This window comes from Schistocerca cancellata, chromosome 7 (genome assembly GCF_023864275.1).
Source record: "Schistocerca cancellata isolate TAMUIC-IGC-003103 chromosome 7, iqSchCanc2.1, whole genome shotgun sequence".
Taxonomy (NCBI): Eukaryota; Metazoa; Arthropoda; class Insecta; order Orthoptera; family Acrididae; genus Schistocerca; species Schistocerca cancellata.
The window spans coordinates 244,704,432-244,717,222 of record NC_064632.1 but is presented as its reverse complement, the minus strand read 5'-3'; the positions used below and the strand labels follow the sequence as shown (position 1 = coordinate 244,717,222).

At 38.8% G+C, this 12,791-nt stretch overlaps 1 protein-coding gene across 3 annotated transcripts in view; it reads left to right on the top strand.

Moving 5' to 3' along the window:
- LOC126092587 (sister chromatid cohesion protein PDS5 homolog B-B) overlaps positions 1 to 12,791 on the top strand; it is a 177,438-nt gene that overhangs the window by 104,431 nt on the left and 60,216 nt on the right. For all 3 annotated transcript variants that reach the window (XM_049908278.1, XM_049908276.1, XM_049908277.1), the window contains exons 15-16: positions 1,660 to 1,785; positions 3,793 to 4,034. In XM_049908278.1, coding sequence (XP_049764235.1) covers positions 1,660 to 1,785; positions 3,793 to 4,034 — 368 coding nt within the window. The remainder of the gene's footprint in view (positions 1 to 1,659; positions 1,786 to 3,792; positions 4,035 to 12,791) is intronic.

Genomic DNA, 12,791 nt, shown 5'->3' with positions numbered 1-12,791 from the left:
ACTTGAGCAATATTCGAGAACCACTTGCATGAGTGATTTGTAAGCAATCTCCTTTGTAGACTGATTGTACTTCCCAAGTATTCCACCATTAAGCTGAAGTCTACATCTGCTTTACCCACGACTGAACCTTTGTGGTCATTCCATTTCATATCCCTAAAAAGTGTTACCCCAAGTATTTCTGTGAGTTGGCTTATTCCAACAGTGACTGATAGGATACTATGTTCTTTTCGTTTTGTGAAGTGCAAAATTTTACATTTCTGAACATTTAAGGCAAGTTGCCACACTCTGCGCCGTGTTGAAATCTTACCAAGATCTGACTGAATATTTATGCAACTTCTTTCAGATAGTGCTTCATTATAAATAACTACATGATCTGCAAAAAGCTTGGTTTTACTATTAATATTGTCTGCAAGATTACTAATATAAGATATGAACAGCAAGGGTCCCAACACACTTCCCTGGGGCACACCTGAAGTTACTTTTACATCTGATGATGACTCTCCATCCAATATAACATGCTGTGTCCTCCCTTTCTTAATGATCAAGGTACTTTGAAAAATTGAAGCATTTAAAAAGGGTCTGTTCTCTCCAGTCATCTGCAGCCATCTCCCTGCAGTAAATTTCTTATCTTATCTATCTATCCTTATCACCATAATCATTATCAACCATTCAACAGTCATTTCTGGATAAAGGTCTCCTCTAGACTTTTTCATGCCTAATGGGCTTCAGCCTTATGTATCCATGTTGCTCCTACATGTTTCTAATGCTCCCTAGGCACTCTCCAGAAGATTGTCATCATGGGTCTTTTCTTGACTGGGAATTCAGCAAAAACTTGTTTGGTCTATATACTGACATTCACTTGTCTGCAAGTCTCTCCCACTTCTGTTTCATATTAGTTACTGCCACAATTGTGTGTTTCGTTTACTACCTATGAAGTAATTGTCTTCAGTTGTGTAAGTACAAAAAGTCATCAAATCATCATTGTTAATTTCAACTGTTTTAAGTATATTTTATGCTTTGTTTTGGTCTTATTGTTATTAATTTCCAGGCATACTTTCAAATGTGACCCATTAACTTCTTCCATTTTTTTGCTTAAGTTTGTCTGCATTTGAGACAAATGGAACAGTGTTATCAGCAAATTGATGTGGTTGAGATATTTCATCAATGCATATCCCATCATGTATGACCACTGGGAATACTTTTTGTGATACTTAACTCCTTACCTGACCACCACTATCCTGATTAATTCTAAAGGAAACATTTTTCATTGATTTGTACACAACTGTTCTTTGATATATGAATGTGGGTGTAATCAGTATCTTGTTTTCCAATGGATTAAGGCAATTCCTCAAAATTAGAACAGTGCTTTAACTGTTCTGCATCACAAGAAAGGAGACAGATGAAATGTGAAAACTAAAGAATTTGTTGACCTACTCTCCATAAGGTACTTGGTATTCACTAAAAGTGACTGCATTTTTTTCGTCATCCAAAGAAACATGCAGGCCTTAGAAGTGGATGTAGCTCGTTGAACCATTGGCAAATTGTGAATGATGTTACAGAACATAACAAAATCTTTTTCTTATCATGATTGTAAAATTAGTGAACATAGTAGATCTCATTTCTACATATGGTTCTTTAATACTTTTTGTCTATTTGCAGAAAGTTAAATCAAATCTGAATCAAAGTTCAGAATATTATCGAACTGCCATAGTAGCTCTGGGGCATATCGCTTATAACCTGCCTGACAGATATCCAGTTCATCTAAAGAACATAGTATCTAGGAAGGTAAGTTCACATACTTATTCATTTTGATTGTAGCTGGATGCTTGTTTTTCAGTGGGTCAGCAATACATTAAGTCCAACTGAAATGTGGTAAACAAATTAAAGGACAATCCAACATAGTTTTTTAAATATTATTTGTGATAACAGTACACAGTTTCAAAATGAAAAGCTAGTGTCAACCACACGTTGTGGAAATATGAGGGTCACTCCAAAAGAAATGCACACTATTTTTGTATAAATACGGTTTTTATTGTGCATGTGCGAAAGTTTTACACCGTGTAGATACATCCTTCCAACTTGTTTTCAAACTTAGCTCAACCTGTTACCATGAGTGGCGACATCACAGCATGTCTTCAAGATGGCTGCTACACTTGACATTCATCAGAAGCAACATGCTGTCATAGAATTCCTGTGCTGTGAAAACGAGACGGTGGGAAACATCCACAAGAGGTTGAAAAAGTTGTATGGAGATGCTGCTGTCGATCACAGTACAGTTAGTTGGTGGGCAAGCAGGTTATGTGATGAAAGCGGGCACAGCAATATTGAGGACTGTCCTCACAGCGGCATGCCTAGTACTGCACACACTCCAGACAATGTGCAGAGAGTTAATGAATTGTTGACTGCTGACAAACGCATCACAGTGAACGAATTGTCATGCTACGTTGGGATAGGAGAAGGAAGTGGTTGCAGAATACTGAAAGTGTTGGCGTTAGAAAAGGTTTGTGCCAGGTGGGTTCCCAGGATGTGGACAGTGGCTCACAAAGAAACAAGAAAAACCGTATGCAGTGAACTTTTGGAACAGTACGAGAATGGTGGAGATAAATTTCTTGGAAGAATTGTGACAGGTAATAAAACATGGCTCCATCATTTTTCACCAGAGATGAAGAGGCAATCTGTGGAGTGGCATCATGCAAATTAACCCAAGAAAAAAATATTCAAAACCATACCTTCTGCTGGAAAAGTTACGGCTCTGGTGTTTTTCGATCCGAAGGACTCTTGCTTGTGGACATCAAGCCAAGTGGAACCAACATAAATTCTGATGCATATGTGACGACACTGAAGAAACTTCAAGCTCGACTGAGTCATGTTCGACCACATTGGCAAAAGCAGGATGTTTTGCTGTTGCACGATAATGCACGGCCACATGTCAGTCAAAAAACTATGGAAGCGATCACAAAACTCGGATGAACACTGAAACACCCGCCTTACAGTCCTCACCTGGCTCCATGTGACTACCGTCTCTTTGGGAACAAGGTTTGAAGATGATGACTCCCTTGTGCACGCTGCCAAACAGGGCAGAATTTGGTCCAGAATTTTACCATGCGGGTATACAGACTCTGGTTCCAAGATGGCGTAAGGCAGTTGAGAGGGATGGAAATTATGTGGAGAAATGAAAATATTGTTCCTAAAGGATGTATCTACACACTGTACAACTTTCAAGCATGTAGAGTAAACTATGGATTTAAAAAAAATAGTGTGCATTTCTTTTGGAGTGACCCTCATACATATGCTCATAGTTTATCTTAAAAGAGAAGGTGCATGCAATTACATGGACCTTTTAATAAATTATGCAGAAAGTAAAGTGACACTCTGGTGAGGGGCATTCTGAGAAATATGCAGTGCTGTGAAAGACTGAGCTAAATCAGTAAAGAGTAGAATACTACTTAAGGAAACTTTAGGCTTCTGCTGTGTTGAGTAAAGCTATGACAAATTTGTTTACGTAATATATCGTGGAAACTTGACGCTGAATTTTCCTACAGTGTGAGGTGGCACATTGGTTAAGATATTAAACACACCTTTGGGAGAATGTTTTTATTGAGACTTTGCCTTTCTGAGGTTTTTCAATTGATTAAGTTGAATGCCAGAATAGTTCGTTTGAAAATACCGTGTGCGGTGCCTCAACTAAACGGCTACCACTGCTCATTCCATTGTTCAAATAAAATTGGTTTTATGTTATAATTTTGCTGCATTGATGAGCAGCTGAGTTCATAAGCTCACTTTTCATTTCAGATTGTGAAAGAGTTGCTTGTGAAAGAAGCACCTCAGTGCGATTCTGTGAGCTGCACATTGGGGAACTGGTGTCTGCAAGACCAGTTGCCAGAGGAAACTAGGTGTAAACTAGAAGGCATGAAAACAATGGCTCGTTGGCTATTGGGCCTCAAAGAAGATGTGCTCTCTGCTCAGAAAACTTTTCGTATGTTGAATGCATTTGTCATGCATGATGGTGACCTTCTGCAGCAAGGCAGATACAGGTTTGTAGACGTGCACGTATGTTTAATTACAAACTGTGGGTATTGTGAATGAGATCAGTTTTCAGTCCAAGAATGTCATTTATTTGAAACAAACATTTTTGTCATTTAAAATTACTCATAATTAATTTAGTTAGGGCATTATCATATTAATCAAACAAAAATTATATTATTTGCTTCCAGCATATTATGATCCATACAGCAGTGTGTAAAGAATAGTATACAATGGGATCCTTAATAATAATGCAACAAAAACATAACAGTCATTGGCACAACAAGTACACACAACACATTGAAATAAGTCTGTGTATGTGTTGAAATAAAATCACACATGGTGTGGTCAATGTCTAAAAATCAAATAACGTGAATGGCTGTGAACTTGGCATCCTTCAGGTAGTGCCAGAAGAAGAAGGTGGCTGTAAATCAGATACTGGGGAGGGAGGAGGGGCACAAGCCTTTTGAAATCTGAAATCACTTCTCAGTGAAAACACAGATCCAAGAAAGTCATGATGTTACAGGCTGTAGGAGCCATAGTGTTGTCTTTCGGAAACCACGTCAGTGGCTGGTATAGTGTTTAAAAATGGTTGCCCTATTTATATGTAGCACTCACTATACACTGTGCCGCGAAAAAATCTGAAGAATATGTGCATATGTTACGTTGCACACCACTCACTTACTCCTTGTTTGAACTGAGGGAACTAGTGCAGCTGATGTCGGCTTTGTGTGGCTCAGATGTGTTAATTTTGTGCAGTCACATTTCCATCAAAGTGGAACCATACCTTGTCGGACCAAAACCAGTAGTCATTACGAGTAACCTGAAACACTGAAAGAAAGTTAAACATTTTCCGTTGCCTTAAAATAACAGCTCATAAACAGCACGAATTCTGTATTGATTGTGCTTCACTTTTGCAATGCCATGTTGTAACTATTAACAGTGAGGCTAGGCACTGGGATTTAAAATGAATATGCAGCTTTCATCTCTGTCAATTTTCTGCTGTCAACACTTTATATTGACCACTTTTGGCTGCATCTGTAAAATTTTTTTGTCTTTTTGAACTTGTCTTACGGTTGCTTGATAGTGGACTAGTTCGGTGCATCTTAGTTTATTTTTTGGTGTGGGCATTCTGAGTCCCGAATAACAGGCACAGCTGAAGTACTGTGTGGTAATGAATGCTCTTTGTTGTAATCCGTAACCAGTTTTGTCCTCAGTTGAACAAGGTTCATACTGGCAACAAAGAAGAAACAATCTTTGATCAGCTTGTGTCTCTTTTTTAGCATCCTGTAGCACCAAAGTAAACAGCATAAACACTGAAATAAAATGAATACCCAGTCAAACTAAAACAACAAACTGTTAATGGTTTACGCATGACATAATGCGAACCCTAAGTTATTTTGTCACAACTCTGATGTGAAATTAACTATTCTGTGTGTGTTTGGCTATATTATGAGGGCTATCCGGAAAGTAACAGATGTTGTGAAATAAAAGAATTAACACTTATGGAAAAATGAAGTGTTGTTGTATACATTTGAAACGTGCCCTCTTAAGCTATTCTACATAATCACCATTCAAATTTAAGGAAAAGTTTTTCAATACCACCACAGTAGAAACCTGATGTCTGCAATTGCAGCTACTGGTTTATCCCAGCATGTAGTTTGGCGTCAGTATCAAAGTGTAGTCACATGTCTTTTACTGGGAAGATGTAGTCATTTGGTGCCAAATCCAGGCTGTATGATGGATGATCAAAAACCACCTATCGAAAACCCTGTAGGAGATCTCGGGTATGATTGGCTGTGTGTGGACATGCAGTTACTTTCTGGATGGCCCTTACATAAGTAAATGGAAGTGCCAAAATTTAGTTCCAGCTGTACATAACATCAAGATTAGAAACGTCGATTTGCATTCTGCTACAGGGAAAAAGACTATCAGAACCAGAGTAGAAATATACGGCAGCTGCTTATCTCTACTTCTAGTATAATATATTTATTCTTTTGGTCCTGAATATAATTCAAGGACAAGGCATCAGAGATGGCTGGATTTCAATAGAGTAGTGTTCTTGCTCTGTTGGAATGTGTTTTACAATAATGTAATTAATGTGTCATCTTTACCTGTGGACTAGTTTTGTTTATGTGGTTTTACTGAAAGTATAAAGCACTCCGTCTTCAGGCCACAACTGGCCCATCAGGACCATCCGACCGCTGTGTCATCCTCAGTTGAGGATGCGGATAGGAGGGGCATGTGGTCAGCACACCGCTCTCCTGATCGTTATGATGATTTTCTTTGACCGGAGCCACTACTGTTCAGTCGAGTAGCTCCTCAATTGGTATCACAAGGCTGAGTGCACCCCAAAAAATGGCAACAGCGCATGGCGGCTGGATGGTCACCCATCCAAGTGCCGGCCATGCCCGACAGTGCTTAACTTCGGTGATCTCACGGGAACCGGTGTATCCTCTGCGGCAATGCTGTTGTCACTGAAAGTATAGACAGGTGCAAAGATTCCATATTGCCAAAAGTCTTTTCAGGAGACCAGAGGAAGGAATCAGATACTTAAACAAGGAAAATAAAAGAAGTTTATTTGGTAATGGATCTTACCTGAACCACCTTGGTTTTGCTGGTTACATTGTATTGTTTGCCTCTGTTGTACAAAGGGCATTCAAAAGGTTTTGCACAGTCGTCTATAATTTTTTTTTATTTTTTGCACAAGGAGAATGAAATGTTTTTTGATCATACTAGGAACATTTAGATATACAGTGTGATTCAAAAAGAATACCACAACTTTAAAAATGTGTATTTAATGAAGGAAACATAATATAACCTTCTGTTATACATCATTACAAAGAGTATTTAAAAAGGTTTTTTTTCACTCAAAAACAAGTTCAGAGATGTTCAATATGGCCCCCTCCAGACACTCGAGCAATATCAAGCCGATACTCCAACTCGTTCCACACTCTCTGTAGCATATCAGGCGTAACAGTTTGGATAGCTGCTGTTATTTCTCGTTTCAAATCATCAATGGTGGCTGGGAGAGGTGGCCGAAACACCATATCCTTAACATACCCCCATAAGAAAAAATCGCAGGTGGTAAGATCAGGGCTTCTTGGAGGCCAGTGATGTGCTCTGTCACGGGCTGCCTGGCGGCCGATCCATCGCCTCGGGTAGTTGACGTTCAGGTTTCATAACTAACCTTTTTCGTAGGACTCTCCATACAGTTGATCGTGGAATTTGCAGCTCTCTGCTAGCTCTGCGAGTCGATTTTCCTGGGCTGCGAACAAATGCTTGCTGGATGCATGCTACATTTTCATCACTCGTTCTCAGCCGTCCAGAACTTTTCCCTTTGCACAAACACCCATTCTCTGTAAACTGTTTATACCAACGTTTAATACACCACCTATCAGGAGGTTTAACACCATACTTCGTTCGAAATGCACGCTGAACAACTGTCGTCGATTCACTTCTGCCGTACTCAATAACACCAAAAGCTTTCTGTTGAGCGGTCGCCATCTTAGCATCAACTGACGCTGACGCCTAGTCAACAGCGCCTCAAGCGAACAAATGTACAACTAAATGAAACTTTATAGCTCCCTTAATTCGCCGACAGATAGTGCTTAGCTCTGCCTTTTGTCGTTGCAGAGTTTTAAATTCCTAAAGTTGTGGTATTCTTTTTGAATCACCCTGTACATTGAGCCTACTCAATGTAGCCTCCATCAGTTGTGTTGCATGTGGCACAGCGTTCGTTCCATGATGTAAATGCACTTTGGTAAAATTCTGGGGATTGACTTTTACACTATTGCTTGACACAGAAAGTAAGGTCTTTCTCACTATCAAATGTTTTACCATGCAGGTGGGCCTTCAGACGACCATAGAGGTAAAAATCAGACAGAGCCAAGTCCGGAATGTAGGGAGGATTCCTGATTTTCTCCTGCGTCATAAGGGCTGTATGGGGATTGGCATTGTCATGGTGTAGTCTGATGAGCTGCTGAAGCTGTGGTCTGTGTGTCTTGATGGCACGGTGCAGTTTGTCCAATGGCAAACAGTAACAGTCCCGGTTAATTGTGGAGCCAGGTTCCAAAAAGTCAATGTAAATAACACCACACTGATCCCAGAAGAAGGAGGCCATCATCTTTTTACCTGCTGTTCATGCTGGTTTATTCTTCTGAGGGGAACGCGGATGACGCCACTCCATGGATTGGATTTTGCTCTCAGGTTTGGACAGAAACAACCATGTTTCATCCTGAGTAATGACACTGTCAAAACAGTGTTTCTACTATTGAAGAGGAACTCCATCACCGACCATTGTCGTGACCTGACATCTACTTCATAGTCCATTATGGCTCACCTGTAAATAAAAGAAAATACTTTTGTATACCAACTTACAGCTATATGTTCCAAGTGTGTTCACAAAAAATTTCATTCTCCTCCTTCAAAAAATAAAAAAAATTAGAAATGACTGTGCAAAACCTTTTTAACGCCGTTTGTAGGTGAAATTCAACAGTGCAAAATTTAATAGAGAGAGTTTGAAAATATACCTTGAAATCAATTATAATGCAACTAAAATAATGTATCATCAACACAACAAAAAAGAAAATAGCACTGATTATCAACAGACTTATAGAACTAGTTGGTGGCCTTTTATATTTAGGCACATTTAAGACTGTGACTGGTTGGACAGCAAAAGAAATAAACAGGAGAGTAAAAATAACCTAGAGTGCTGTTAGCAAACCAAATTCTGTTCAAAAGGAAAATTACAGTGTGTCTAAATCAAAAAGTTTAATATCAGTACCTGTTACCAATTGTGACTTACGGTAGTAAGACATAGACCTAACTTATAAAAACCATTAAAAAACTGAGAATTGCTCAATGAGCAGTGAAGAAAATGCATTTTTTTCTAGTTACTAGGAGAGACAGGGCAACAAACACATGTGACTTTTTAGGCTTTCTCAGTGGATTGTTGCAAATACACTCCTTGTTTTTGCCTTTGCCGCCTGATAATATTGTGCAAATCCCACAGTATTTCATCAATGCAATTATTTGATATATTCAGGTGGTGGTAGTTGCTGTTGTCACAGCTTCGAGATGCAACTGATGCCAAATTTGCAGCAACATCTAAATTTATCAAGGGAGGAGCAGGAAATATGTATGCACAAGGAGACACTCAGAGTTGGATGAAAGCAGTGCTCATAGTGACTCCTACCAGGAGCCAATGAGAGGCATTCCATGTGCACAGTGGGCAATGACTGTGTTACCGGATACCCTGTGGTTAAAAGATGAATTATAAATCTCTGCAAAGAGCTGTGTCCTGTCATGAATCAGAGGTTCTTGTTTCTCCTGTTTTATTTTAATGGCAGCCAGTCCGTATTCCAGGCAGTGTTTAACTGAAAACCTGCATCCCTCTTGATTGTCTGCTGTACAGATATGTACGGTCTCCCTAAGAACACAATCTCAGAACGGTGACACTGAGGATTGAACTTCAGTCTTCTTGTAGAACGTGCAATGCCCCGTGTTCAGGCAGTGCTCCACTACCACTGATTTATCAGGTTGACCCATAGGGGTATGATGATCATCATGTTCTTGCATGGTTCAACAAGTTTGCCCAATATAAGGTTTCTCTTATTGGCATGGGATGTTTTTGCTGGAAGATGGAAAACATGCTTGATTCTGTGTCTCTTGAGATTCTTTCTGTTCTTGAAGACAAAATACAGCAAGAATGTTGTTGTAGTGAGTGCCTTTGGATATATATTACATCTCTGCATCAAACTTGCTTTGATCAAAATACATTGCATATCTATCTTGCAGAATAACTATTCTGCTTGAAGACCATTCTTAGGTGTTGCAGCTAACCAGGCAAACAGTCTGTGTGACAGCGGGTTGGGTAACAGCCTGTGGGACAGTGGGTTGGATAACAAAATTAGGAAATTATGTTATATCCTGTCGCCGTCTGTTACGAGAGCCTGAAAACTATTTTTGCGGTCAGACAGAAAGTGATGGAGAACATACTGTCCATAATTTCCAGCCTGCAAGTCCACATTCTTTTTCTTGTCACAGAAAGAAATATTTCTATTTACTCAGTAGTATCAGGAACTACGATTATAAATAAAAGTTTTGAGTTCCAACCAATTCAGTTATATTCAGAAAAAGTTCAGACGCAAAACATTATAATGTGCCTGACAATAACAATAATGTTCCTCTCATAAACAGCACTAGTAGCAGAGGCGAACTCTACTGTAAGTTTCAATTAAATGATCTTTCGCCCTGACTTCTAACAATCAAAGTTAATTGCTTGCCACAAAAGTGAAAAATCATCTCACCACTTGCCAAGCGGTTTTGTTAATATTACAGGCGGCACACAAACAATTACTTCCATGAAATCTAAGCGTTTCAGGATGGAGTACAATCCTCATGAGTTTACTTTCAGTTTGTACTGAAAACATGAGTTTAGTTGCAGACTGGCTGTGATGTCATCTGAGGCGGCGCGTAAGCCCGTTTTTGACTGTTGCGGTCTGATTGATAGTTGGGCGCAAAGTGCTTATCTCTACTGCCTTTCTGGCCATATTTGTATATGAGCACAGTGGATGGACGAAGGGAACATCTGTTGTCATCTGTTATACGCCCAGGTAGCAGCATCTAAATGAATACTTTCTCAGGCACATTTTATATAATAACTCTGTCATGAATCAATTTACAACCTTCGTAATTTTTATATGAATGGAGTAAATTTGGCTTTAATTACAGAGGAAGTTTCAACTCGACTGCATTTAAACTTTGCCGGCTAGAATTTTTAGAACAGAACTAACAGTACAACATGACCTCTGAATTGCAACTTAAAAAGATCTTGTATTGATTGTTATTTACATCAAAGTATTGAAACTTTTTGTAGCTTTATTATTTATTTAATGGGTTTCATCAGGTGCTGTAATCAAACTTTCTATCATTAATATAAATGATACTTAATCTATTACAGAGGAGGATGTTTTTGTTCCAAATTTAGTTTCCAGTAAATTACTCGAAAACTATTAGAGGTACCTAAATGGGGTCACATAGTTAAGTTTTTTATGTCAAACTGATGCTTCATACCAATTTTCATCTTTCTAAGTCTAATATTTAGTGCCTTCAATTTTTCGTAATAACACCAGTTTTGACCAAATTATAGCTCCAATCAAGTTGAGACTTGAAACAGTTGATTTTAGATACATTTGCACATTCTAAACAATTTTGGGCTTTCTAGCTGTATTATTTAGTGCCACTTTTTTTTTCATTTAAAACGATTATTTAGGGAAACACATTCAACTCATTACTCGGTGATTTAACAATTTAAACATTAATATACTGAAGCATATATTGACAAAGTTTGGAAAAGCTACTTTACATTCTTAGATTATTGTGCAATACTTTGTAAGCTATGCACAGGTGCTTTATGATGGCATTGTGCTAGTAGATGCGAACTGGGGTAAGTTCCAGCACACTCGCTTGCCTTTATATCTTTCAAATGATTTACCGTATTTACTCGAATCTAAGCCGCACTTTTTTTCCGGTTTTTGTAATCCAAAAAACCGCCTGCGGCTTAGAATCGAGTGCAAAGCAAACGGAAGTTCTGAAAAATGTTGGTAGGTGCCGCCACAACTAACTTCTGTTGTCGAATATATGTAGCGCTACACAGGCATACTTTGTAAGCACAAAGATAAATACTGGCGCCAAAACCTCTGCGTCAGTTAATAAATTTTAACAAAAAAAAAGTGGTAGACGAGCTTTTTTTTCTCTGCCCCGAGTTTCGACCACTGCATTTTCATACATTATCCAACGAAGTAAATACAAATTCCGTATTGTTCATTTCGAATGTAGCAGAATTTCAATGTACTACGAAAATCCAACTGGCAAGACTGTTTGGGATGTTTGTCAATACGGCCAACTCTACGTTCTGAATTTTTTCCTACCTGTGAGAAGAGATGGTTGCTAATAGGAACCTGTTGAAATGTGAATCACATGCAGTATTCTCTTCAACATAAGAATAATACGAATATAAACATTTTGCCATGGATTCTTTCGTGTTTGCTGCTGTCTCATTTAAATCCTGTCTGCCTAATAAACTACGAAACTAGAGTGAGACAACAGCAAATGCGGAAGAATATATGTATCGTGTCATGCTTATATTCGTATTATTCTTATGCCTAATAGTGATACAGTCAGAAATGAAGCACGGCAACTGACTAGATTTTTAAATCTAAGATGACTAATTTCTGTGCAGAATTTGATGTACTAAAGAAGCGGCCACAAGATTTTCAAGCGCAGAAATATTTTTGCCTAACTCTCGTTCAGAACATGTTCTATCATACGCAGTCTACTATCTTTGTTTCTTGTTGATCATTATCAAAAAAAGCAGCAGTGTAAGTAACAACAAATAGCAGTCTCTTGCCATTGTTTCGCTAATGAGACGATTCCTCACTACTTCTTCTTCTTCTTCTTCTTCTTCTTCTCTTTTTAAAGCGCGGTAGCGTGCACAAAAGCAAGCCATGCCGTGAGCGGCGACAGGCCGTAAACACGCACTATCAGAATGAGACAAACAATGCATGACACAGTACAGTAATGCATTTTCAGCTTAGAGTGACGTAAACGCCTATAACAAAGAAAACGACACTTATCAGATCAAAGCAATATAAGCAATTGATTCAAACAAGACGAAGCGCGTGAAAAAGGAAGGGTACCGGTATAAATATGGACGGAGCGCCTGACGCATAGCAATGGCTACCTGGTAAGGCTTAACTGCTAAG